The sequence below is a fragment of the Pyrus communis genome, chromosome 5 (assembly GCF_041283825.1).
Source record: "Pyrus communis isolate YQ-2024b chromosome 5, ASM4128382v1, whole genome shotgun sequence".
Classification (NCBI taxonomy): domain Eukaryota; kingdom Viridiplantae; phylum Streptophyta; class Magnoliopsida; order Rosales; family Rosaceae; genus Pyrus; species Pyrus communis.
In genome coordinates, this window is record NC_142569.1 from 31,877,121 (window position 1) to 31,904,283 (window position 27,163).

The window sequence follows — 27,163 nt, forward strand, 5'->3', positions numbered from 1 at the left end:
GTCATGCTCACTATCTATTAAGAACAAGGGTGGGGATTGTCCTAAACTAGGCTAGGTGAGGAAAATGTGGGTAAACAAAGAATAAAGGCTAAACAAGGCTCAACGGGGTTAAGACTTACAACAAATACGAAGTATGGGAAGTAAGGCTATTTGGCTATGGTGGTGGTCACTACACAACTTCTTCTTGAATATGTGTTATGCAAATCAATAACATGCTTTGAATGAAACGGATATAAGTTCTAGCATTTAGTTCTATCATGATACAATTGCATTCTAAGTAGCAACCAAGCAAGGAATAATGAGATCATGCAACAACTTTAGAAAACAAAGAATCACAGAAAATAACTCTCCAAAGAAGGTAATGGCTCGAGTCTCACAGGGATGTAGCGTTATTATGAGTTCCTTCCTTCAAGCATGTTACAAAAACGAATTTTTCTTTTATGATTGCATGTGAAGTCATACATTATAACCATAACTAAACATATACCAAGAGTAAATCAAACTTTCATCCATGTTTATAACTCTTTTTAACAGTCATGCAATTACAAACCAAATCCTCATCATAACGTTGGAAGGTTTCCTAAGACACAAAAACAACTCAAAACACTCTTTTTAGACTTTTCAAAAAAATGTTTTTCAAATTTTTATGTGATTTTCGGAGTTATAAAACAAAACACGCTAAAACAGTTTAAAAACACCTTAAAAATATTTAAAACAGCAAGGAACAACACTTGAAGTTATGGGTGATAAAATTCAACGAATTTGCATCAACATACTTAGCTACCCCCCCACACTTAAATCCAACATTGTCCTCAATGTTTTAAGCATAGATTCACACAAAGCATAAGTAAATACACAAAAAGCACTTAAACATACTAAACATGGCAGAATGTAATTAACAAAGAGAAGAGTTTAGAGACGCAAATCTGGTTATAGAGTGTAAATTCCATCTTCTCCTTGGTAATTGCATTGAGGCTTTTGATCTTTGTGATTCCACAGGCTTACTCTTGAACTGGTTTCTGCCCATCGTTGATTTTCCTTTGTGCTACTTCTTGAACTGGGCAGCATGATGGTTCATTTGGTCTCCCCCGAAGGTCTGAGCTTATCCCTTTTATCTGTTTCTTTGTTCAATCTTTCCAATTCGTATTGAAAAGGGTTGGAGGATAACTCAGCCTATGTTTGTCTCCACATGCTTCAATGTATCATTTTCACTTGCCTTACTCGCTCCCCTTTGCAGAAGTGGTCCCTTCTCCGGAAGTGTATCAACCGTTGAAGATGACTACTCGAGAGCAACGCTAGGTAAGCAATCAGGAATAGATTCCAGGCAGTTGGCTCCAGATCGGAAGATTGACTCCAACTGCCGGCTGATTGCCTCTTTTACTTTGCCATGCGAGTAAGAACAAGGACAAAGAAAAAGACAGGGAAAGAGCATGATATGAGATACTTTTGCTTTTGACCTTGATGATATGAGATACCTTTGCTTTGAAGAAGCGGTGAATGAATCAGCACATGCTTCAATCCGCCGTTTCCTCCTGGGTCATATGTACTCCAGGCATCTGGTATCATCTTTGGGGAAGAAGAAAGAATTGAGTATTTTGAAAGGCTTTGCTGGGAGTGCGCCCTCAGAGGTGAGGGAGAGTTGGGCATTTTCTTCAGGTTTTCCCTGCCATAAAAGACGAAGGTCGACATATATAGAGATAATATCAAGTGGTGGTACTTTTTACCTTTGTCGACAAACGTTTTGATCCCGCAACTCCGGCTTTTTGAAATAGTGGTGCCTCTTCGATCTTTGAATTCGGCTCTTCGATTTCTGAGCAGGCGCCCCTTCGATTTCTGAACGACGCCCCTTCGCTTTCTGAACGACACGTGGTAGTGCAGATGCGGCTCCTTTTGACAAAGCTGCACGCGTTTTCTGAAAAGCAGAGAAAGCGTCGCCGAACTTTGCGCTTGTCGGCTAAAGACGTGTAGTTGCGATGATGGCCTCCACGTGTTTTCAGCTTTGTCAGAAATCTTTTGACAAAGTTGAACGCGTTTTCTGAAAAGCCGAGGGAGCGTCGCCTAACTTACGCCGGAAAATCCGGCTCTTTGAATCAGTGGACGCGTCGCCTTGGCATTTTATAGAGCTATCGATCACCGCCAACATACACACTCTGAAGATTTCCCATTCCTGAAACTCGACTCCGGCCCTTTGTGAAATTTTTAACTCCATCCACCCCTTTTCTTTGAACACTTTTGAAAAAAATGGCAAACTCATCGAACCTTAGCTTAGATTTGAGTCTCAGCAGCGATCCGGTTGCGCCCCGTCAAGGTAATGTATGGCGCCCTTCTTTTTTATCTTCTAACGGTCCTCTTTCAGGTGAAGACTCTGTGATGCAGGACGCCACAACAGCTACAATAGTAGCTAAAAACCTCCTCACTCCAAAAGATAGTAGGCTGCTGTCAGGACGGTCCGATGAGTTGGCCGTTCAAGAGTCCCTCGCACTTAGTGTTCAGTGTGCGAGCTCTGTGTCCAACATGGGCCTACGCCTGCTTGCCCGCTCCCGTCAGGTGGAATCGTTGATGGCAGAGGTGGAAAGACTTAAGCAAGAGATCCAGCAGCTTAAGTACGAGAATAGAAGTTTGCATGTGCTTGCAAATAACTATTCGTCGGGGATGAAAAGGAAGCTTGATGAGCTGCAAGAATCTGAGGGTCGAATTCACAGTGACCGTCAAAGGCTTGCGTCTTATCTCCAGAGGCACCTTTTTCCTGGGTCATCCAGCGCTTGGCCAAGTATTGAGGCCTGGAATGCTCTAGCTCCGATGCCTCCCGCTCCGATGCCTTCCGCTTCTATGCCTCCCGCTTCTGCGCCTTCCGCTTCTGCGCCTCGTAGTGGGACTTCACGCAAACAACCTTTGTGAAGCACCACCTTTCTCCATGTTTAGTATCTTTCTTTTTTTTTTTTTTTTTTTTTTTTTTTTTTTTTATTAACATAAATAAAATCAAACGGCATGGAATTGGTCCTTGAATGGAAGGTGATACTTGAAGTGAACCGGCATTGGTTTGAATTCTAGTGTAGGTGCCTGATTAAAAAAAAATAGCAAGTTAGTATAAAATCTAATGGAATTTGGAAAAAAATACTTACTTGTTTTGTCCGACAAGAACTCAATGACAAATACCACTCCTTTGAAAGTTTCAGGGATATTGGACTTGGCCAGATTGCAAGTGATGGTTATTACTTGTCCAATGTCATCAAATTTAACTTCTTTGGATTTTGTGGTTTCAAGAACCTCCTCTTTGATGGATTCATGACATTCCCTACTTGTCACCTTTGGAAGGGCTTCCAAGATGTCTTTTTCACCTTCTTCTTCCTTGGAAGTCATGAATCTGCAAGGAATAGGGATACTTGTTGGAACGGGGTTAAAAATAATGAAATTTGGAACAACCATACCTGTATTAGATGGCATAGGAGCAATAGGTGCCTCCGGTAAAGGTGTTTCCACCCTTTCCGTGGGTTGGGTGTATTCCTCTTCCTTGTGATTTGATTTTGATGGTTGAGGGTCCGTTCCAACCTCCTTGTCACTTCTCAACATGATAGCATTGGTGGTTTCAAATTCTCCCTTCTGATTTGCAATGGTTGAACTAGGGAGTTCTCCTTGGTCGCAAAATTGTACTTCGAACTCCGCTATTTGCCCAATTTGCTTTTCCAGAGTAGTAAGTAATTGAAAAATCGTATCATTATCATTTGAATTACCTACATTACTTTGGGCAGGTTGTGGTGGCTGCATAGGCGTTGAATAGAACTCCTCATACGGCTGCCAATATCCTTCTTGTTGAGCCTCATTGTCTTGATTTTGTAAGCCCTGCACCAAACAAATTAATTCATCAAGCTTTTGATTATAATTTATTGACGAACTTGAGTTTGGTTGGGCATATTGAATATGAGGTTGTGGTGGCTGCCAATATCCTCCTTGTTGAGCATTTTGAGGTTCCCACCACATAGAGTTTGAATGATCACTCCAATCCGAATTGTAAGTATTGGAAAACACGTTATTCCTTGATTGAAGATTCAATATATCAACTCTTTGCATTTGAGACCTTTCCATGAGTTGTGACAAAAGAGAAGCATTATCAAGTGCCATCTTGTTCTTAACAAACAAAATAATAAAAAAAAAACTAAATCTAAAAGACAATACAGAAACAAACAATCCAAGGGATTAGCAAATTTTCTAATCCCCGGCAACGGCGCCAAAATTTGATGCGAGATTTATACGCACACAAATTAAACCCTCTTTTTATCAATTGTAGTATAGGTGCAAGTAGGGATCGTTCTGGACCGGGGATTAGGAGGGATTGCAAATCTCTTGGAAACTGACTCAAAAACGTAAAATAACAATATGAAATACTAACTTAGACTCAAAGAATGCAAAACTAAAAATAAGAAAGATTAAGACTAAGACTTAAACGAAATATGGGGGGATTGATTTTGGACGAATTTAAACTAAAATGGATAGATTGTAAAGAAAACAAATTGTAAATATGAAATTGACGGAAATGAATGGATGGTATGGCTAGCTAAGGGGTTCATCTCCATACATGTTACACTTGCATAATAAAATGGTTTCCAATTGCATTTCAATAAACCATGAATTCTCAACACCCCGGGTTAATTAGGTCCGCTTAAATTAACCGTCAAGTTTTCCTTAAGTTAATGAATTGGATGATTGCATACGACAACCCAAAGCATTCCTCACAAGTTCCCTTCATGAATTGCATAATAGAGAAACAAGCAAGAATCATTAAGCATCATGAAAACTATAAGTGTTGACGAGGCATTCGTTACTATGATTGCATGAAACTTATGCCAAGAATTCGTTTAACGCGATTGTTTATAAGCAACCTCCACTACTTGTGAATATAAGTTCATAACGATTAGGTGAAACTCACTTATATTCTAGCGTCATATTCATGCATGAAAATTAAGCGTTCATTCTCAATAAACATACATAAATAGGATATCAATCAAATAGTTAAACAAATTGAATTCACAACTTATGAAACGTAATTAAAAGTAATCAAATCAAAATGCAAGCATAAACATATATTTCGAATCCCCCCCTAGCTAAAGGGGGGTTTAGTTCCTCATACAAAACAAAGAGAATTGAAATTAAACATTGAAATCAAAGAAACGCCTAAACATTCCAACAACTCAAACTTGAATTGTATGAACGTTTAGGCCCTCTTCTCTTCCTCTTTATTGTAGCATAAGGTCTAGGGATAATTGGTTTGGGGGATGGAAGTGTGGAATGGAGTGGGGAATTATGGAAATAGGTGAGGAGTGGTGGAGAAAATGGTGCAGAAAATGGAGAGAAACTCACGGCTAGAGAAGGAATGGAGTGTTTGTGTTGTGGTATCTACAATGGAATGAGATGTTCCTTGAATGAATGAATGCAAGGGTATTTATAGGAGTAATGGAGGGAACATGACAGCTAGGAGGTGGGTGGAAATGTGGCTGCAAGTTTGGTGAATGATTATGAGTGAATGCATGTGAATGTGGCTAGGTTGGAAAGCTGGAAATCTGAAAATGCAAATGGGAATGCTGAAATGCAAAGGTGGCCACGGTTTTGAGTGTGTTTTGTGTTGGAAATGCATGTGAATGCATGTGAATGTTGTTTGTGTGAAGTGTGTGTGGGTTAAAGAGTGAATGGTGGTGTAATGATGAAGTGTGATGGCTGAAAATGTCAAGGGAAATGCATGTGGTTGCAAGGCAAAGAATTTCAGGATGCATGTGTGTTGGTGTGTTGTGTGATTTGTTTTGTGGTTAATGGGAATGTGGTTGAATGATTAAATGGACATGTGGGTGAATGTGAAGGGAATGCATGTGTTGATTGATTTGTGGTGCAATGATGAAAGGCAAAGTGGAAGAATGTGGCTGAAATGGTTGAGGAATTATGCACGGCAATGGGTTGATTTTTTTGATGATTTAAAATGTTGATGCATGATGAAGAGTTAATAAATAATGCATGTAGGGTTAGCTAGGTTGTGTGATGATGAGTGTATGTGACATTGTTTTGTGACAAAGAATGGATAGGGTGAATGATTATGTGGCTACATGTTTGAATAATTAAAGTGCATGTGGGTTGATTGAATGAATGCAAAGTGAATGATTAATGAAATGGGAAAGCATGACCAAGGTGGAAATGCATGTGAAATGTTGGAAAGGGATTGGGAATGCACGGCTTTGGGGAAAGAATGAATGGATGTGCAAATGTGTCTTAATTAATGAAAGTGTTTGGAGAATGAATGCAATGATGAAGAGTGAATAAAGAATGCATGTAGGGTTAGCTAGGTTGGCTTTGTTTGGGTGCATGTGTGTTAATGGTGGTTTTGCATGTGAATTGATGGATTGGTTTTGATGGAATGGATGGTTCTTTGCATGGCTATAAGGGAGAGAATAAGAGAGAATGGGCTAGGCCCTTTGTTTTATGTCCAAAGTGAATACAAGGCCTTCAAATTCGTCCATCCTTTTGGCTCCATGGATAAGCTATCCAATCCATGCCCAAAAATGCTCCAAATGGCCTCAAAATGCACTTTCTTGCTCCCTAGGCCCTTAGAACCTGAAAACACACAAAAGAAGCATAAAGGACTAAAATAACTAGAGAAACATAACGTAAATGCACGAGAACAAGCCATTTAAGTCGCATGAATATGCTCCTATCAGTGGACAATGGATCAGGAGTGAATGTCCTATTCAAGGATGCTGCAGAAAAGATGGCAATCCTTGATAGCATCAACAAAGGAAGGACCACCCTCCACACCTTCAAATAGGCACCGTTTAATCCTTAAGAATGGTAAACTTGGTAGTCCAAGTAGAGCCCTACAATCGCTTAGTGACCTTTCATGTTGTGGACTGCCCCCATTATCGGCCGAAATTAGTTACACAAGATGAAAGTTGTTCCGTCTAGCTACCATTAACTACTCTGCTACCCCGCTCCAAACAGTGTAAAGGAAATAAACGGAGACCAATCAGCAGCGGGCTACTGCACTATCGAAAGCATGAACATAATCCAAAAAGGAGAACGGAGTTCCAACACTCCTATAGATGAATCAGCATAACAATCACAATCAATGGATCAATAAATGAGCTATAAAGATTTTGACCTGGATCTCAGCCCCGAGGATGACAGCAATTTAGCTTAAGGCTCTCTATAGGCAAACGGTTGGTAATATGTTATACTTGACAACTACTAGACTTGATATAATGTTTGCAGTTAACCTATTCTCAAGATTCGTGCACAATCCTACAAAGGAACACCTTGGCATGGCTACAAGGGTGCTAAGGTAAATTCAATGTAGAACTATCTATAACAGAAGCTAAGTATGTGAGTGCATCAGAAGTCACAACTCAAGCCATTTAGCTTAGGTTTGTCTTGGAAGATTTTGGTGAATTCCAAACTGATGCAACACTATTGTATTGTGATGATACCTTTGTCATTGCCATGACAAAGAATCCAATGTTTGATTAAACGTTTAAGCATATCAACAAAAGATATCATTTCATTAAGGAAGCTTTGCAGAATAATGTGATTAATTTGGTTCACTGCAAATTTGAGGAGTATACATATTCACCAAAGTTTTGCCTAAGGATAGGTTCAACTATCTCAGATGAATGCTTAGAGTAAAGTCAGCAACAACCTTAGAATGGAGTGTTGCAAGATAAAGGTGTTGCTAGTTTGAATCAAGGTGGCTGGATTGCATCACAATGCAAATCACCATTGCTAGGTTTTTAGCTTAACTGGTTAAGTGTTAATTCAAGTGAAATGGTCGGCTAGGATTAAACATCTAAATGATGGAGAGAGTGTCATCTGTCCTAGTTTGTTATTTTTTTAAGTAGCACCGTAAGCTACATGTGAGCTAGCTTACATGGCTCAAGCATGTGAGCTCTAACTGTTATATTTGTCATTTTCATTCCTTCACACCTTATGTACGTGTGTGTGATTGAATGCCGATGTAATCGAATCCAATGCAACAAAGTGAGAGCAACATACGCTCCATTTTTATTTGAGCACCATTGTTTTTCTTGCCGTTGTTCATATTTCTAGCAAACTCATACACAAACCATATCAAATATGGAATTCAATAAAAACTCTAATAACTCTAATGGGGTGTAGTTGCCAATACCTGCCAGCAAACAATAAGAACTTTGCCAAGGAAATTTCAATAAATAAATAAAAGGGATCCCAATTATGAAAGCTAAGCAGTCAATCCAAAAAAATAATTGATCCAAAAGGCCTTGAACAATCATTAATCTGAGAAGGTGAAAGTAAGGAGAGCAAAAGAACAGAAGAACCCAATTATAAGACCAAAGTATCTCATGTCGTTACCAACTAACCATGTCATACCTTGAAGCAGGATTTGCCTAGCTTTGTGAATACCATTCTAAGCAGCTGAAGATGTATATTTTGTTTTGACAACTAATAAATGATCATGTCGTATATATTTAGAAGAAACAATTTGAACCCATCAGTTATCAAGCTTGGTCAATACTTTTCATCCCAGCTTAGCTAAAGTTGCAAGATTAAAACAATGACCCATCTTATACCTAAGCACCCATGAACTTAAGCATGCTAACATATCCGCCATGATAGCGGCCCTTTGCCTTTATTGCGCCAAAAGAAATTTTGAGCTTATCTATCAAGGGCATAAGTAATTTTTGTCAGACACGAGAAACAAGACATGACATAATTGGGAAGGCTAAATACATTAGACTAGATATGAGTAAGATTCTTATCCCTAGAAAGCAAATTACTTTCGGAAAATTTTTACTTCACTTTAATAAGAAATTCTTTTGCATTAATAGAATCTTTGTAAAAATAATATTATGAACACTTAGATATCTTCCTATAGAGGCTCTATGTTGAATACCTAGGCAATCGGTAATTTGAGACTTAACAGTAAGTAGAGGGATTAGGGGAAAAATAAATGGTAATCTTATGAAAATTAACTTGTTGACCTGAAGCAATTGCAAAAAGATTTAGAACTTCAAAAATATTCCTAGCAACGGTACTAGAGGCTTTAGCAAAGATTAAACAATCATCAGCAAACATAAGACAAGAAACTCAGCACCCTAGGAGAGGATAAAATCCGCACATGAGATTTATGGGGCGTATTCAATTGAGAATTTGAGAGACTTTAATAGATTTATAAATTTATGGATTTTTATAGAATTTAATTGATTTGTAGAGATTTCATATAAAATTTTGATTCAATTCCCTCAAAATCTCATGGGGAAATGTGAGATTTGTGGATGCTACAAAATCCCTCTAATTCCCTCTAATTCTTCAACTTTCTCAAATTCTAAAATCAATTTCTAATTGAATACACCTAGAATATTATAAACTTCTTTAAAATCTCAATGGAATACACCCAGATTTCTAAAGATTTCAATAAACTATTTTAAAATTCTAATTGAATACCCCTTGAATTTTTTAGAATCACTTAAAATCATGATTGAATACCCTAGATTCATTAAAAGAATTAAAATCCCTCAAAATCTCAATTGAATACACCCCTCTTAGAGTTTTGGGTGAGACAATTCAGGTGACGATTCAGAGGCTCCATGTAAAATATAAAGAAAATATTTTTGCTCATCATCTTATCTATGATCGTTCGATGAGTATAAAGTTTGACACCTGTATAGTGGATAGACACAGATAGTAGTAACTATTAAAAGATAAAAGCAGCAGGGAAAGAGAGAGAATTATTGATTGGATTTTCTCGTCTCCCAAACAAGATCACAGAACCCTGTTTTCTACAATTTTAAATCCTTTTGGAATCTCACAACTGTCAACAGCAAAAGAGAGTTTCTGCATTGCTGTGCGCCAAACAGGGCGTTAGATCTGAATGAGAACCCCCATTCTCTGTAAGTCGGTCCAAAAACCTATTTCTTCTTCTGCTCTCAATTTGCATTTCAATGTCTTTGTGGTTTTCTAAGTATTTGGGTTAGTAAAAATCTTTCTCTGCTCTGTTTGGTTTCCGAGAAAATTCCAAAAGGAAAATTTGAAAAGTAGTAACTTGTGATGGATTGATTACTGTCAGGAAACAATCAGAAACTCAGGCATTTGCTTATTCCTTGATTTTTAAATTTCAGAGTTCAGAGAATGTGCATTCGAATTCTAGATCTTCAACGGTAAATGTCTTGTATTTTTTTGGGGACTAATATATGATATAAGCTTGAATTGGATTCGAAATTTCGAAGAACAAAAAAGATGGCGTTTTGGGAAGGTTATGTGAGTGATGAGGCAATGGGGACCTTTGCCCCAATTGTGGTTTACTGGTTGTATGCGGGGGTTTACCAGTTGTTGCCGCCTTTGGACAATTACCGGTTGCATACAAGAAGAGAGGAAGACGAGAAGAACTCGGTGCCTCTCCCCTCTGTCGTTAAAGGTGTTTTGCTTCAACAGCTCGTCCAGGCCACCGTTGCTCAGGGGCTTTTTTTGGTCAGTTACTTCAACTTGAATTACGCCAATTTATGCTGAATGCACTTCATTTTCATATGTGCCTACATAATTAATGAAATTTAGTATCAAGTGACCAATCTCAAGAATTAGAAATGACCCAATTGTAGGCTGTTTGAGAAATTGCCTTTAGCTGCACTGCTTTTGAAAGTTGCTCAGTGCAATATTCAGATCTTTCCCCTTGTATTTTGGTTTGGAGTAGATGTTTTTTGGGTTTACCTTGGACATGTTCTAGACGCTTTAGACACAAGCTACCCCACTTGAAGTCTCTTAAGGCTTGACGATGTCCTGATTTTTCTTGATTGTCTTGGTTCCATGGTTCCATCTAGACTCTTGCTTTAAACTTGATGCCTTTTGAGTCCCCAAGTTTTCCCTCTCATTTGATGTCTTTGCACCTGCATATCATTGTTCGGTACAAATTCATGCCGTGTAATTTGCAATCCTACAATCTGGATTTTATATTCACCTGCATTTATTGCATTATTTGGTGAAGCACTTTACCACAACCTTTGCCGATGGGTTCAACAAAATAAATAGATAAATGATTAAACCTTAGACAATGGGTGGCTTTAAACACCAGCTGCCTTCCATACCTACCAAATGAGACTACTGAAGAGATCTGTTAATTCTACGATTTTAGTCATGAAACACTGAAACATGGAAGAGAAACTTAAAAAAGTTGAGTACGCTCTGAAAGGATGCTCCTTTAAATTTTCCTAAACATGTTTTCATGTGAGGCTTTTTTTGAGTTCATAACAATTCCTAGGTCAAGCTAATTTGATGTACGAATTTATGTTCTCATGTCGATATCTAACTTGGGAATTTGAACTGTAAATAAGTGGTCATCTGTCCTATATACCATCAATCTTGCTTGGTTCCTTCTTGTTAATGCTGCCATGCAGAAGGATGGCATGTTACCTTGCATCATGGTGCCACTGTCACTTTTTGTCCATATAGAGAACAGGGTTACTCTGAAGATTACAAATTCCAGGCTTTTTCTGGAGATAAATATAGTCCTTAGGCACTTTGCTAGTACATTGTGATATTCGTAAAAGTAGACAAATGGAGATGTGATGCATGTTTTGAGATGTTAGATCTAGGTTATAAGATTCGTCTTAAGATCTGAACAACATTGATGTGCGGAGTACAAAGTGAGTAATGTCATTTATTGTTTCAATGTGAATGATGATCGATATATAATGTAGCAGTTTCTCTTAATAATTATTCATCCTTATTTAGTTAGCTGGTTGGATTGATTGTTTGTTATGAGCTTTATCATATGCTATTGAAGACTTTGGTGTACTCATATGCTTTGGTTTGTGATGACTGTTATCTGTTCGCTTACATGTGCCTATAGGGTAGCTTGTCTATCATTTTTTGCTTGATCTCATAGAATGTCAATGCTTTCTGGAGATAACTATAGTCCTTTAGGCACTTTGCTGGTGTTTTGTTGTTTCCGTAAAAGTAGACACATGATGCTGTGATGCATGTTTTAAAATATGTTAGCTTCTATGTAATTGTATAATAAAGTTACTGTGTACCATATTTAGAAATATGGTGTGTAATTCCAAAGTCAGTTTGGTTTGTTAATTAGGATACAGTATTACATGTCAGGTTGAGTACAAATTTTGCATCAAAGAAGATAGTTCAACAAGAATCCGGATCCTCTTTGTGAGGATCCGGGGATCCGTCGGTCAGAAATTATTTTAAAATATTTTTATTTAAAATTAAATACAAACAGTACCTGACAACAATTGACCGCACGATGTACGATGAACGGACATGATTTACGGATCCCTAGGATCCTCACCAAAAGGTTCTGGAGAGGATCCTGTTGGGTTCAACAAGAAGCGAATAGATAATTTAGAGTCTAGCCTAGCTCTGTTCCTAACGGGGTAGGTCTCATAGGTCATTTTTCTCCTCTATAAAAGGGGCACACCTGAGGCACCATGGTGTTAGTTGAGTAGTTTTACTGCCTTACATTAGGTGTATGGTTTACCTTTATGTACAATTTGGACAAGTGATGTAGCATTGGCAATTTTACGTTAACCAATTCATATTTCATTATGATCTATGACTCATAGTAGGTCTTTATTGTAAGAATGTCTATTTCGCCCCAATGATGGGTCAGACCAATACATTTCTTACCAATTTTCTGTCTTCCTAACTTTACCTCAGCTTGTTTTGATTTCATTTCAATGTTGTAGTGAACTGTTAGGTCCTCTATGTGTCCAATTTGGAAGGTCCTTTCTCAACTATTATCCTGACTAAATAAGTTCATGCATTTTTGCTACAGTTGACCTCGAAGGCGAATACCTCGGGGATCACAATTCAGCCCTCGATACCTGTGCAGATTGTCCAGATTGTTATCGCAATGCTAGTAATGGACACATGGCAGTTCTTTGTGCACCGTTACATGCATCAGAACAAGTTTTTGTACCGCCATGTCCACTCTCAGCACCACAGACTCGTTGTTCCCTATGCAATTGGAGCCCTTTATAATCACCCACTTGAGGGTCTCTTGCTCGACACTTTTGGTGGGGCACTCTCGTTTCTAGTCTCAGGGATGACAGCACGAACGGCTGTTATATTCTTCTGCTTTGCCGTGATTAAAACTGTTGATGATCACTGTGGGCTTTGGTTGCCTGGTAATATATTCCATCTTTTATTCCAGAACAACACTGCTTATCATGACATACACCATCAACTTCAAGGCCTGAAGTACAACTACTCCCAGCCCTTCTTCCCGATATGGGATAAACTTTTTGGCACCTACATGCCGTATAATCTTGTCAAGAGACCGGAAGGGGGGTTTGAGGCGAGGGCAATGAAGGAAATGAAAGACTAGTTGACTTGAACAACGGCAGTCTACTAATTCAAGCTCACTCCACGCCACAAAATTATATTGCTGAGGCGTCGGTCATTCATGGAAATCTGAATTAGAATCATGATATCGAGGCTATATTCTAGGCTCTAGCAGGAGGGTTTTGTCGTTCGAGTTGGTCCTGTTTTGGTTGTCAGTAATTTTCTCTTTGCTTGGTTGTGTTAATTCCACCAACCTGCCTTGTGCATTGTGATTGTGAGATTCTGGACTGTCCAATTTGTAGCATATTTTGTTCATGGTTATGCAACACTAGTGTTAAGGGGCATCATAGGCCTGTCCAGACCTGCTTGATGTACACCTGTTTGTATGCGGCGTGAAAATATTACATTTGTCTTCAAAGAATTCAATTAAACAAACAAACACGATCTGAAGTTTAGCTTGATTGCATAATTCTTCTTTACTATTTCAGAAATGAGACGCACTCGCTATATTTTCGGACAATTTCATTGCGTTATGTTACCAGACTGAACTGAAGCCTCAAGGTACGTTAAACAGTTCTGGTCTTTCTTGACCGCGATCCTAAAGTGGTACCGTCTTTACAGCAATTACATCCGCCATGACTTCATGCCATCATACAAAATCTGGTAAGCCTCAATACTCAACCTGGTTAAACGAAATTCATCAACTAAACTTAGGTCTGGTTTGGTACTGAGGTGATTCTGAAAAAAGCTGGTATAAAAAAAAATTGGAAGCTGTTTTTGTGTTTGGTAAACATTCAACTTCAGCTTTTTTTTCACAGTTTTGGGTGAAAAAAAGCAAAAAACAAGAAGCTGCAAAACCCAGCTTTGAAAAACCAACTTTTTTTCACATCTATTTTACATAAAAGTTTACCAAACACTATAATACTGCTTATTTTTTTTCAAAAGCACTTTTACAAAAAAGTTTACCAAATTTTATTTCATAGCTTCAGTTTTTTTTCACAGTTTTGGATGAAAAAAAGCCAAAAACAAGAAGCTGCAAAACCCAGCTTTGTAAAACCGGCTTTTTTTCACATCTGTTTTACATAAAAGTTTACCAAACACTCTAATACTGCTTTTTTTTTTTCAAAAACACTTTTACAAACAAGTTTACCAAACACTCTGCTGCTTTATTATTCTTACACCACAGCAGAAGTAGCTTTTTTTCAAAGCACAGCAATACTAAACCAGCTTTTATTCTCACAGCACAGCAGAATGAACTTTCTTTCAAAGCACAGCAATACCAAACCAGCCCTTACACAGTTACACCCAGTTACGCCCTAATCATTGAACTAATGCTGTGCAATAACCCGGTTTGGGGCGTTGCAATAACCCAAACCATTGAACTAAACTTACACAGTTACACCCGAATCTGATCCGAGCCAGAAAACCCACGCATAAATCCGAATCACGGTCTTTTGGCACACTAGGAAAAATACACCAGCACCAATGCTGTGCGACGCTACACTTCATTGTCACCGGAGACACATGGTTCTTCAACCTAAACAAATTCTTGAAGACACTGGTAGGCACCCTCCCGTTTTTATTCAGGCATACGCTTCCAATTGAGACTTACTGTAACCAACTGCAAACGTCCAGACGTGGCATCAGAGAGGCTTCAAACCCTTCAATCTCATTCTTCTACACCTGAAAGCATATGCTGGTGAGCTTGCATTTTTACTAGACCATGCAATACGGTGGGCACGTATGAGCTACAAGGCCACTAAGAAGGCTTAACGGCAGTGGCAGTCCATTCAAACTTATCTTCCCTGAATCCTTGGGAATTAAGTGTACAACTAATGATTGATTTGGACTAAAACAAATTGAAAATTACTGACTGTCACTGGAACAGTATCAAAACGCCAGAGAAGGGATGTGTTCTTTCAAAATGCCTCTTCAAATTAACTGGAAATCACTTTCGGGATCTCCAATTTAGCTCATACGAATCATGCATGTCACCAATAATCTCTGCAAGAGCATAATCCTTCTTCAAATCTATGAAACCGAGCTTGATCCCTCACAATTATTTCCCTGCTATAAACCTTCGAAATAATTTTGATCACAACATGGCAATCGTCACATATTCTTAGGTTCTTAATCACTTGAATTGGTGTCCCCTCACTGGTACTAATCAAACCAAAAGCCTTCTCGCAGTGATAACTCAATGCATTTTCTTTTTCCTCCTCCCCTATATCATGCAGCACATTATTGGTCTTGGCCGCACATCTATAGGCTTTAATCCTGAACACGATCTCATCTAGCTTTGCTTAAATCTCACGCCGATTATCATGGCACTGATCACCATTCACGAACTTGTGTATCACACCTTCCACTTCTATGTAACCAAAACCCGGTATCTTCTTCACACATCTCTTCTCTTCATGACCTCCCCCACCCTGCCTGCATCGTCCCATCTCTCTTGAGATGCGTAATAACAACACAAAATCACCACAACCCTCAGACCCCATCTCAATCAGTTTCTGAGAAGCCAGTTCTGCCATCTCCACATTCCTATAAGTCTTGCTAGCACCAAGTAAAGTTTGCCAGAGTACCACATCAGGAATCATAGGCATATAATTTATGATCTCATAAGCCTCTTGGATTCGCCCAGCTCGTCCCAGCAAATCAACCACAGTCCCATAATGCTTAACATTAGGGCAACATCATGCCCCGCCATTAAATTAAATAACCTAACCCCATCTTCCACCAGTCCGGCATGGTTGCAGGAACACAAAGCAGCAAGATACGGAACTGCATCTGGGCACACCCCGCTTTTATCCATATGTCCGAAAAGCTCAAGTGCTTTATCACCATTTCCATGCATAGCAAACGCCATAATCATCGTATTCCAAGTTATTAAATTCTTCCCACATTTCATATTCTCAAACACCCAATACGCTTTGTCCTCAAAGCCGCATTTTACCTACATATCAAATAACTGCATTGGAAACAATGACGTGCATATCAAGCTTCTCATCCATTATATAGGCATGTACTTTTTCTCCTCTTTTGAGTGCACCCAATTGCGAACAGGTGGAGAGCGCACCGAGAACCGTGACTTCATTAGGCTTCAAATCCTTTTCCTCGCTCATTCTTTGAAACAAAGCTATAGCTTCAGTGGGTCGATTCCCCTGAGCCAACCCAGAAATTAAAACATTCCAACAAGCAGTATCCCTCTGACCCAATTCATCAAACACCTTCAGTGCAAACTCCAAATCGCCCACTTTCGCATAAACGTCCAGCAAAGTGGTTCGCAGCAGCACGTCGGCTCCAAACCCGAACTTTACAATTTGGGAGTGAATCTGCATTGCCTCAGTGAAAGCCAACGCACGTGCGCACGCCTTTAGAACGAAGGAGCACGTGAGGGCGTCGACCTTCTGGGAAGCTTGGGACATGGTCTTGTACCATGCGATACCTTGCGTGGGTTGGGGGCTCTGGGCGAGGCGTCGAAAGACGGCGTTCCATTGATTGGTGGAAGGGTTTTGGAGGTGGTGGAAGAGGGCCGTGGCGTAAGGGAGGTTGGCGACGGGGGAAAGGGCGCAGCGCTCGAGAAGTTTGGCGGTGAGGGAGGGGTAGAATTGGAATTTGCCACTGGTTAGAAGGTGGGCTTGGAGCTGTTTGATGCGCGCGAGGGAGGTGCACTTCTGTAACAAGGACTCCGAGTTTGCCATGTTCCCATGCCCATGACACTCGAGTCGGCTGGCCTTTCGTATCTACGTTTTTATTTTATTTTATAATATGAACGATTTCAAACATAAGTACAGAGTTTTGTGAACTAGTCACAAAGTATCTTTAGGAGTAACTCCTCATCAATTTTAAAGAGCTAAGCTTTTCTCATTCGAGATTTTATTTATTTTTCTCGTTTCAATTGACGGAGTCACCTTCTAAATTTCTAAAATAAAAAGAACGAAAAAGAATGTGAAATTACTCCAATTTAAAAAAAAAATTGTGAGTTTACATTTTTATTTACACTTTTCGGCAAAAAATTTATATTCTACATACATTTAAAATTTGTTAATAAAAAAGTCTTCCAACCAACAAGACATGTAATAACATTGCTTTTGAAAGAAACAATCGATAATTCTTTGATAAAGAGTCTAAACCCTAAACATGAAAACCAAGAAAAGCTCATTCTACATGACTTACATTTCATGTTGATGTAGAAATATTTTGTTGGGTGAATTACCGATTTAGTACCTGAACTCTCACCTCCGTGGAAATTAGATCCCAAAATTCCTTTTTTTTTTTTTTTTTAGTTAAATAAGTCCTTAAATTCATTAAAAATTGCTAATTTATTTAAAAAAACTCATTCCATACTATTATATTCAAAGCTATTTTATTTAATTTTTCGTCAACTTAAGTCACTTGACACACTCTAGAGTGTAATACTGTCATTTTCTCACCTATAAGCCCTTAAATTTTCATATATGTTACGAATATAATGTTTAATTTACCCTACAAAGTTAACTTCATACTCTATTTTTTATGAAAAATTACCAATCTACCCTCCAATATGTATCACATGCAAGTAAGGAAACTTAACCATTGACGAAAAATTGAATATAATAGTTTCGAATATAATATTAGGGACGTAATTGACAGATTTTTATAATTCAAGAATTGATTTTTCTAAAAAATAGTTTAGGAACCTAATTTTCAGTAAGATGATAATTCAAATACTAAATTAGCAGTTTACTCTATTTTGTTTGTGAGAGCGAGAAAGAAAATGCATGCAAGACCACCCAATACATGGGGTAAATTTCAAGGACCCGGACACTCTTATTTATTTAAATTTATTATTAAGGGACCGTTGAACTCTAGTTCGCATGCCTCCGGGGATGATGGTTGAATTCTCACATAACCTATAAAACCTAAAGAGTAGTAGGGGTGGGCACTTGAAACCGAAAACCGAAACCGAAACACGAACCAAATCGAACCCACCGAATGGTTTGGTTTTGCGGTTTTGAAACTGAATCGCAAAGTAAGAAATGGTTTGGTTTTGGTTTTGGCTTTTGAAAACCACACCTAAACCGAAACCACATAACTTTATTAAATGTTCAATTCTAATTGGTTATTTCATTGAGTCCATACATTTATTATGGACTCAACCTCATCATAATATTTCCACATAATCTCTGTCTTTTCTTTCTTCTAGTCTGTATTGCTCAACTTTATTCATCTAAGCTTCCAACTCTCTCTCTCGGCCTCCCCTTCATTAAAGCTCCTAGCCTCTAGAGTTCAGGGTTGGGTTTTGAGTCAAAAGGGGATTTGGTTTTTCGTTGGTTAGTCTTCAAATTTTCTTCGTTCATGATCATCATAATGTCAGAATGTTGTTGATTGGTAAATAAATTATTCATACATATAAACCTGATAAATTAGAGTAAAATTGAATATGATTCAAGTTCACGGGTTCTACAAAAAAAAAAAAGAAAAAAAAAAGACAAAATGTCATATCTGTTCCTAGATTAGTCGATATAATCCACTTTTTATTAGATTTAAGTATTAAATTTAGCAGATTAAGTATTAATTAGGCTTGTTGCTTACTGGAATGGCCATGCCTTGAAATTTCATTTTCTTCCAATTTTTATATAACATGCGAATAATGGGTAGATACTAGATAGGTTTCTGCCCAGTATACACAATTACACACACCTACACGAATTGAATCCGCCCCCTTGATTAAGGAGATGTTCACATTACTTAGGGATACATGTTGATTTCAATCCTTGCCAAGGTTCTAAAAAATGCTAGGCACTAATCGGGCGATAAGCTGGCGCCTAGGCAGATTTAGGTAAATTTCTTGTATATCTTGTAATTAAGTGCATATCATAAATATTAAGGACAATATTGTAAATTCATCTTCTAGGGATAATACTTAGAGGCTAAGAGAAAACTGCTATAATACCATGTTTGGAAATTATATTTTCATTTCACACTAGAATAAGATTACAATCTGAGTATATATATATAAGTTGTGAGGCTAACTAAATCACAACAACTTTCTAACTAAGAGAAAACTAATCATAACAAACTAACAGTTTTCCTTAGCCTCTAAGTGTTATCCCTTAATATCCCCCCTCAAACGAAACTGGAGAACTCGAAGTGGAAGTTTGTCTCGGAGGAATAGAAATCTGGTTTAGGATAAAGATTTGGTACATATATTAGCCACTTGGTCTTGTGTGCAGATGAAGTGAAGAGAGACTTGCTGTGCCAAGACCTTTTCGCAGATGTAGTGATAATCAATCTCTACATGTTTTGTCCAAGCATGAAAAACAGGATTCTTATCAAGGGACATAGCAGAGACATTGTCACACCAAAGTTAGGGAGAGCAAGGTAAACAATACCCAATATCAGTAAGCAATTTACAAATCCAAGTGATTTCAGAGGTAGTGCTGGCAAGGGATTGATATTTTGCCTCTGTTGAGGAACGAGCAACAATTAGTTGCTTTTTAGCACTCCAACTTATAAGTGAGGTTCCCAGATAGATGCAATAACCTCCAGTAGATCGCCTATCTAACAAACAACCTGCCCAATCAACATCTAAGAAGGCTGTGAAAGAGGGAGGAGATGAGGATTTACAATATTTTGGTTCGTCACCCTCACGTGACGGCCAGCACGCCCCAAATTTTGGTTTGGGGTGTGTCAAAATCACAACAACTTTCTAACTAAGAGAAAACTAATCATAACAAACTAACAGTTTTCCTTAGCCTCTAAGTATTATCCCTAGAAGATGAATTTACAATATTGTCCTTAATAATAAAAAATTATACTTGTATGAAATTCATGGATAAGATAATAAAAGAATAGTGATATTAGTTATATATATATAAAGTGAGAAAGTGAAAAATGTGAAGTTTTCAAAAATGAAGAAATTCTTCTCCCTGTTTTAGGGTTTTAAAATAGAATAATAGAGATAAAATAGTAATTTAAGATATTTTAAAAGAAGTGATATAGTATTGGAATAATGATGTAAAGAAATCAATTCAACATAATGATGTAATAGTAGAGAACAGATTAAAGAAATCAATTCTATTATTTAATGATTAATGATATGGCATAGTGGTGAACGAACTGTAAATACAATAAAGTGGATCTCTTTCTTGCACATCTTCGTCCTCTCTCGCACATCTTCTTCTTCTTCAATCTGGGTTGTTTTCCATTTTCTCTTCCTCATCACTCACATATACTTCTTATATTTTTATCTATAAGTGCCCTTCTTCGTCGAGTCTAGTATCCAGAGAGTTGATTTGCAGATGCGAGTCTGCCTAAGACGAGAGGGCATGGAACAAAAGACCAGAGTTGCAGAGGCGCTGGCGATGGAAGAAGACCAGTATCAATCCGCCTAGACATGCCGCCTAGCACCGCAGACCGCCTAGAGTGCCTAGCGAGCGTCTAGTCGGCCGACTAGCTCCTCATCAATTTTGTAAATGATTTGCTCTAAATCCTACCGGACAACCATCATTCAGCGCCTATGCCGCTTTTTAGAACACTAATCCCTACATCATGATGTGAACTAGATTGAATGTGTATTGCATGCTTGGTTGCTGACTCCAATAAATAATGCTACATTTGGGCTATCGAAGGACTTGTTTTTAATGTCAAAAGTTTAAACACCAAAACTTTTTTATTGAATTGGATAAAATGAGATATAACTAGGTAACCATAATAGTTTTTTCAAACAATGAAACCAAACCAAAACCGTTTAAAACGAAACCGAACCGAACAAAATGATTTGGTTTCATTTCGGTTTTAGCCTCAAAATCGCACCGAACCAAACCGTAAAAACTTGCAGTTTTGGTTTCACTCAAAATTGTACCAAACCGAACCACGCCCAGCCCTAAAGAGTAGAGATGAAAGACTATCGCAATAATTTAAGAAACAAAAATTTTAAAGCCCGTAATGTATGACTAAAAACTTAACACCTAATCTATTAAAATAACATGTAAAATAAAAAGTGACAACCTAATTTATCATTTTTCTATTTTCGACCAAAAAAGAAAAGGAAGAATCCCTCCCAAAACAACCTACCCAAGTTTGGAATCACACGGCAGCATCTAAATCTAAGACCCCACCATAGAAAAAGTACGGCCGGACTTACCTTTTAACGTGCATTTTCACATTTTACCCTCCGTAAATCTATAAATAACACTAAAAGCCCTTTCCTTTCCTTTATAAGCCTCTCTCTCTCTCTCACTCTCTCTCCCCTCTCTTTCCTCAGTACGAAGTAAACCCTGTTTCTGCGAGCAAGGATCAATACGCCGATATGAGGTGTTGCTCTCAGCTCCCGTTTTATTTGAATTTACATTTACTTCTGATATTTATCTTTTGTTATTTGAGATTTCATAAGAAGCATAGGGTTTGAGTTAGGTTTTCGAATTTTATTTCTATATTTTTTTATTACCTTTCGATTGTTTTCTGTTTGGTTGCTGAGAAAGTGAAGGAAAATGAGTTATCTGTGAGTATGGAGACTCGAATCTGCCTAGACGGCTTGGTTTGTGAATTGAGTTCTGTAGAGGTTTAGGGTTTTAATTCGGAATGATTTGTTTTTCATTTTCCTGGAAATAACATGTTCTTTGATTTAGCTGAGTGTTTTAATGGAAATTTATTCTCTTATTTTCTATATTTTCTTTTCTCTACGACCAAACAGGGATTTAATGAGATATTGCTCGGTCTTTATTTTCCGGCTTTATTTTATCTATTCCCATTTTTGCTAAGCTTCCTGTTTCCATTTTCTTTTTCTGTTTTTTCATGATGTAATAATTGTGCAAACTGCAACTACGTGCTCGAATAAAAACTGCTTGAGCATTTTATAATTGACAGCGTGCCAATGAAGCTCGATATTTGTACAGGAATGTTTGATTAGTGTAGGATTTTTAACAATTAGATGAATGCCAGTCTGATTAGTCTTATATGGTACTCGAGTTCTAGTTTCATAGTGTTCGATCCCTGCTGTGGGGTTTCATTTTGTTTCCTTATAACTTTCTTGGTCCTGGGATATATGTAGATTGGGTACAACGAGTGTCCAGTGTTCTTTACCTGTTTGGGTATTTGGCATAGGTTGTGTAGTTCAAGAAATTTAACATTTAGCAATTGGCGGGTAAGATGGAATTTTGGGTCTTACCGTCCACGGTATAGCAGCCTGCCTGCCTGACATTTGTAGGCTTTACACTCTAGCATGCAATCAATGAAAGTTTCAAAGATTGGGCGATACTGATTGCAGAAATGAAAAAGAAAAATATGATATGAGAAAGGTGGAAGTAATTGTGCTATAAAAAGTGGCTAGCATGATGGATAATATTTTAAGTTCGTACTTCTAAATTTTGTTTGTTCTGGAGTATATGATTTACCTCAATTGTTTTGTACTTTAATCTTTACTAATTTTCATTTGAACATGTACATTTCAGCCGACATCCTAATGTGAAATGGGCCCAGAGGTCTGATATGGTCTACATAACTATTGACTTGCCGGATGCCCAGGATGTAAAGCTTAAACTGGAGCCTGAAGGAAAGTTTTTGTTCTCTGCTACTACCGGACCAGAGAAGACACCTTATGAAGTTGACCTTGATCTCTATGACAAGATAGATGTAAATGTTAGTTTCTCACCATAACCGTCATGGGTTTATTTCATTTTACTAGGATATCGTACTGGCATCAGTTATGGGACTAACATATTCTTTTACTTGCAGGAGACCAAGACTACTGTTGGCTTGAGAAATATCTGTTACCTAGTAAAAAAAGCTGAGGATAAGTGGTGGAGCAGGTTGATAAAACAGCAGGGAAAAGCTCCTATCTTTCTGAAAGTAGATTGGGATAAATGGGTTGATGAAGATGAGGAGCCTGAAGAAGTTAAAAGTGACGAAGGCGGTGAGTGTTTCTCCAATCCTTCTTAAATCTCTTTCCGTATTGTCATAGTTGCCTTGAGGAATTTTAACCGGATGCTTTTGGCTGTAATTTTGGTTTCCAGGTCCAGGTGGGTTTGGAAACAATATGGACTTTGGGGGACTTGGAAACAATATGGACTTTGGAGGACTCGGAAACAATATGAACTTTGGGGGACTTGGAAACAATATGAACTTTGGGGACTTTGATTTGTCTGTAAGTATTCATACCATCACCTTACTATTGATTTATTTATACTGAACTAGAAGATAATATACGATCACCCCGACTACAGGATATATATTAAATTATTCATTAAGTAAAACAATTGCTTGTGTTCTTTTATTTCAGAAGTTGAACATGGGTGGCGATGGCTCGAATGCTGACGCACTTGGCAAGTTTGATGGTGAGTTTCACAATCTATAATCCATTCCAGTTTCATGATTTTTCTTCTGGTTGGAACTGGACCGATAACTGCAGATTAGCGTACCATTTATTAGTGACATTTAATTTAACTGTCTTGTGCTACTAGCAGAGAATGATGATAGTGACACAGAGGATGAAAGTGTTGACCAACCACCATCCGCTGCTGGAGAATCTGACGCCAAACCTCTTGCGAGTGCAGAGCATGACGCAAAGGCTTCCGCCTGATGATGCAATAGATTCAGAAAGTGGGCGGGTGTTGCCACAATGGTCGAAGGATGAAAGCCTTTCTACAGCATCTTCCCTGTTTTAACATGCACCTGAATATGTGTTTATTTCCCGATACGCAACTTTGTGATTGCTTTGCTTCGCCTTCACAAAGGGGTTTTCCTTTTCGTTTTGCTTTTGGTTTTGTCACGAGGGGTAGCCTGATTTATTATCTTTCTGCTTACTGTGATTCGCGGATATTGGAATTTATCATGTATTAGAAGATATTAGCTTGTTCATTACCGGTGATGATGTATGGTTGATTTGTCCATCATTTTGTCGCGGTTGTTTACTTAGAAGCGTTGTCCCAGCCCACTTGTAGCCCATGCCATGAAAGTCCTCTTGTGTTCTCTTGTGTATGGCGAATGATAAGGAAGAATTTGATGAAATCTGAAATTCGATACGAGTAAAGTAAAAATTACTTAACAGAGTTTGTTAATTTTCCACACTGAACTGAACAGCATCGACACAAAGGCTATAAGCTCTGTGTCTTAAGCTCGGTATATGCCAACCTTGAATGTAGCATTACGAGTGCGACCCTTGTTGATCAACTCAAACACACAAGCATCCCCTACTTCAACACGATTCTCTCGCACAAATGCTTTCCAACCGTCATAGACTCTTGCATATTGTTTTCTCCTGTATACCCCGACGCGGCACTTGACAGGCCAACTTCTCCTGCTCGATATCTCTAGGTTCATGTCGCAAATGCCTCTTGCACAGACATGTTGCTTGACAAACGGTACAGATAGTCTCTGCAAACATTACAAACAAATATAAAAACAAACCCAAAAGGGGTTATTATTTATGCTGAGAAATTATGTGATGTTGCTCCTTAAGCTGTTTCATTCCCTAATTCGTACTTTAATATGAACTGGGATTGAACAAACGTCGAGGAAGCTTACCAGCTGACTTGCTATGTATGATGGCTGCATTTTGACCACGAGAAACGGATTGCTAGATTTGAAACTCACAGCTCTCGAAAAGGCTCTATCACTTAACCTCGTAGTTTTTTCCTCATCCGTATACATGCCCCCACGGCTTCTTGTTTTTGGGCGAGGCGAATCCAAGATTTTGACAAAAACATTATCTCCATGTTCTTCATTCTTCGGCAGCTGGAATCCCCCACATAACTTGGGCACCCCATCATGGCTTGAACTGATTGGATAATCAATCTCCAACGTATTCCTTCGAAAAATGCGCACTAGGAAATGCAGAAAACCACCTTCATGGCTAAACATCAACAAGTATCCATGGTTCAGGGAGTAAAATTTTGCAAATTCTGACCAGCCCTGTTGCAACCACACCTTGCCACATCTCCTTGTCAATTCTATTCGCCAAACTCGCCCCGTTGGATCCTTGAGGAACACGGAATCTGGCGGACAATCTTCATTCTTCATTACAAACGCCGGTGGAATTTCCTGTAATTAATTCCTCCTCAAAATTAAGATGTGCATGCAGATAAACATTGTTGCAAAGAAACCGAGAGTGTGGCTTAATAATCAAGTTGAAACATAAAGTTCAAAGGCATTAATCTAATCACTTGTAACAGAAGAAAACAAATTAAAAGATATAAGGACCGGAAAATACTTCATCTGCTTTGAATGTCAAGGAAGGATGGGTTGAACAAAAAAGGTTAAATCCACAAGATTTTAACAGATTAACAAGTTAATTAAACTTGAGATTTACAAAGCCATTTCCAAAAATACCAAAAACCAAACCGCCAAATGAGTCAGAGAGTCAGAGAGATTTATAACAATATTTTTGTATAAATTCTTGACATGCAGAAAGGGAAATAAGCACAAGTAAATATTTTTCAAGAAATTAATTAGCAAACAAAAGTTCATAAAAATTTAATCAAGAATTAAAGGGCCACCCAGGATTTCCTTTATCTTTCTATTTTTTTTACATTAAAAATCCAAGCACAAGAGAGTTTAAACTTTGAAGGACATCGCATGCAAGCTGAAAGAAGAAGATGAAGGGACACAGAGTGAGTGCGTGAGCGAAAATTAACTTACAAGCCTGCCATCTCGAAGAGCTTTGTCCAAAACAATCTTGAAAAAGGTTGGAACTTTCGCCGGAAGTGGAGAATCCCCGTCGTCTCTCCGGCTCGAAGATGCCATCTTTTGCTTTCGTAATGGATTTGAGACCCTCTCTCTCTCTCTCTCTCTACCACTCTTGTCGAACACGGAATGCACTCATTTGCTCTGCTACAAAGCCTGGAGAAATACTTGCCTTACCGATTTTCGGTTTCCCCGCCTTCCTTGTGCAAACGTGGACATTTAGATGGGTTTTCTTGGCCCAAATTCAGTCTGGCCCATTCTTCATTTGGACTATTATTGCCTTTGTTCTAGGCTTAACAACTTTTTAATAACATATTTTTCTGAGGAAACAGTGGCATTCAATCACATATTTGTGGAAGAGGATCCGGTCCGGATCTCTCTCATCAAAGGTCTAGGATCAAGTGATTTGGGCCGTTGAAATTTGATCTAACGGTTACAAACAGGGGACCCCTCTAAAAGTTATAATAATTGTAACCGTTGAATCAAATTTCAACGGCCCGAAACACTTGTTCCTGAGTCTTTGATGGAAGAGATCCAAACCAGATCCTCTTTTATTTGTAGGTCCTGTAAGTTTGTCACGTCAACAAACGGACAATATTAAGGAGACAAAATTTGCTTCTGGTTTTCTTCGATATTATAGAACTCGACTCCATGAGTGCACCCCTATTGGTACGACCATGTGAACACAGTGGATTACAAATAGCACTCAGCTTTCACACATTTCTCTCTAAACTTGTCCCAACCCTTTTTAAGGAGTACTCATCTTCCTTATATAAACCCTCCATGACCCAAGTCCCTGGGCTCGACTCTTTCAACCTTTACATCTAATATGTAGAACACATATACTTGACTTGTTGGCTGCCCCTCCATTCTTTAGCCGACGTGTGGGAGCAAAGTGACATCCGTCCAAGTCTAGTTGCATGCTCACAAACTTCTGTTCTCTTCGATAGTCGTCATGTGGCCTGGAGTTGATGTTTAAGTAGGTTTGTCCCTGTGTCCCTAGGATTTTGTGCTATAAAGTTGTTAGGGTCCCAACTTGTTCCTAACTATCGAAAAATACTTTACGAGGAAGCTTTCGACTTCCTTCATGACAACAATCCAAACTACCAAGCAATCGCTTAGAGCGCTTGGGGTCGTCCTTCTCAATCTTGTCAGACATTGGCCTTTCTTCCTTTGGACGAGTCTTCCTTTGGGC

General features: G+C 38.4%; 3 protein-coding genes and 1 pseudogene across 5 annotated transcripts; 2 read left to right on the forward strand and 2 right to left on the reverse strand.

Moving 5' to 3' along the window:
* The first annotated feature begins 9,648 nt into the window (after positions 1 to 9,648).
* LOC137725312 (very-long-chain aldehyde decarbonylase GL1-9) lies at positions 9,649 to 13,760 on the forward strand. 2 transcript variants are annotated; one of them, XM_088694958.1, is made up of 3 exons: positions 9,649 to 9,899; positions 10,128 to 10,476; positions 12,791 to 13,760. In XM_088694958.1, exons 2-3 carry the CDS (start codon positions 10,246 to 10,248, stop codon positions 13,340 to 13,342), a joined length of 783 nt encoding a protein of 260 aa, XP_088551084.1. In that variant the 5' UTR covers positions 9,649 to 9,899; positions 10,128 to 10,245; the 3' UTR covers positions 13,343 to 13,760. The 2 variants fall into 2 exon arrangements, with proteins under 2 accessions (XP_088551084.1, XP_088551085.1); XM_088694959.1 differs by having other exon boundaries at positions 9,724 to 9,978.
* A 444-nt stretch (positions 13,761 to 14,204) lies between these two features.
* Positions 14,205 to 17,050, reverse strand: LOC137725311 (pentatricopeptide repeat-containing protein At1g34160 pseudogene; annotated as a pseudogene).
* A 4,331-nt stretch (positions 17,051 to 21,381) lies between these two features.
* On the forward strand, positions 21,382 to 24,147 carry LOC137724371 (co-chaperone protein p23-1). 2 transcript variants are annotated; one of them, XM_068463117.2, is made up of 6 exons: positions 21,382 to 21,603; positions 22,740 to 22,926; positions 23,023 to 23,200; positions 23,301 to 23,431; positions 23,567 to 23,621; positions 23,748 to 24,147. In XM_068463117.2, exons 1-6 carry the CDS (start codon positions 21,599 to 21,601, stop codon positions 23,864 to 23,866), a joined length of 675 nt encoding a protein of 224 aa, XP_068319218.2. In that variant the 5' UTR covers positions 21,382 to 21,598; the 3' UTR covers positions 23,867 to 24,147. The 2 variants fall into 2 exon arrangements, with proteins under 2 accessions (XP_068319218.2, XP_068319220.2); XM_068463119.2 differs by having other exon boundaries at positions 21,478 to 21,603; positions 23,751 to 24,147.
* Positions 24,148 to 24,301: 154 nt separating this feature from the next.
* On the reverse strand, positions 24,302 to 26,086 carry LOC137724479 (B3 domain-containing transcription factor VRN1-like). The gene is made up of 3 exons (XM_068463219.2): positions 25,924 to 26,086; positions 24,811 to 25,326; positions 24,302 to 24,660 (listed from the first exon to the last, which is right to left on the reverse strand). Exons 1-3 carry the CDS (start codon positions 26,026 to 26,028, stop codon positions 24,397 to 24,399), a joined length of 885 nt encoding a protein of 294 aa, XP_068319320.2. The 5' UTR covers positions 26,029 to 26,086; the 3' UTR covers positions 24,302 to 24,396.
* Between the last annotated feature and the right edge of the window lie 1,077 nt (positions 26,087 to 27,163).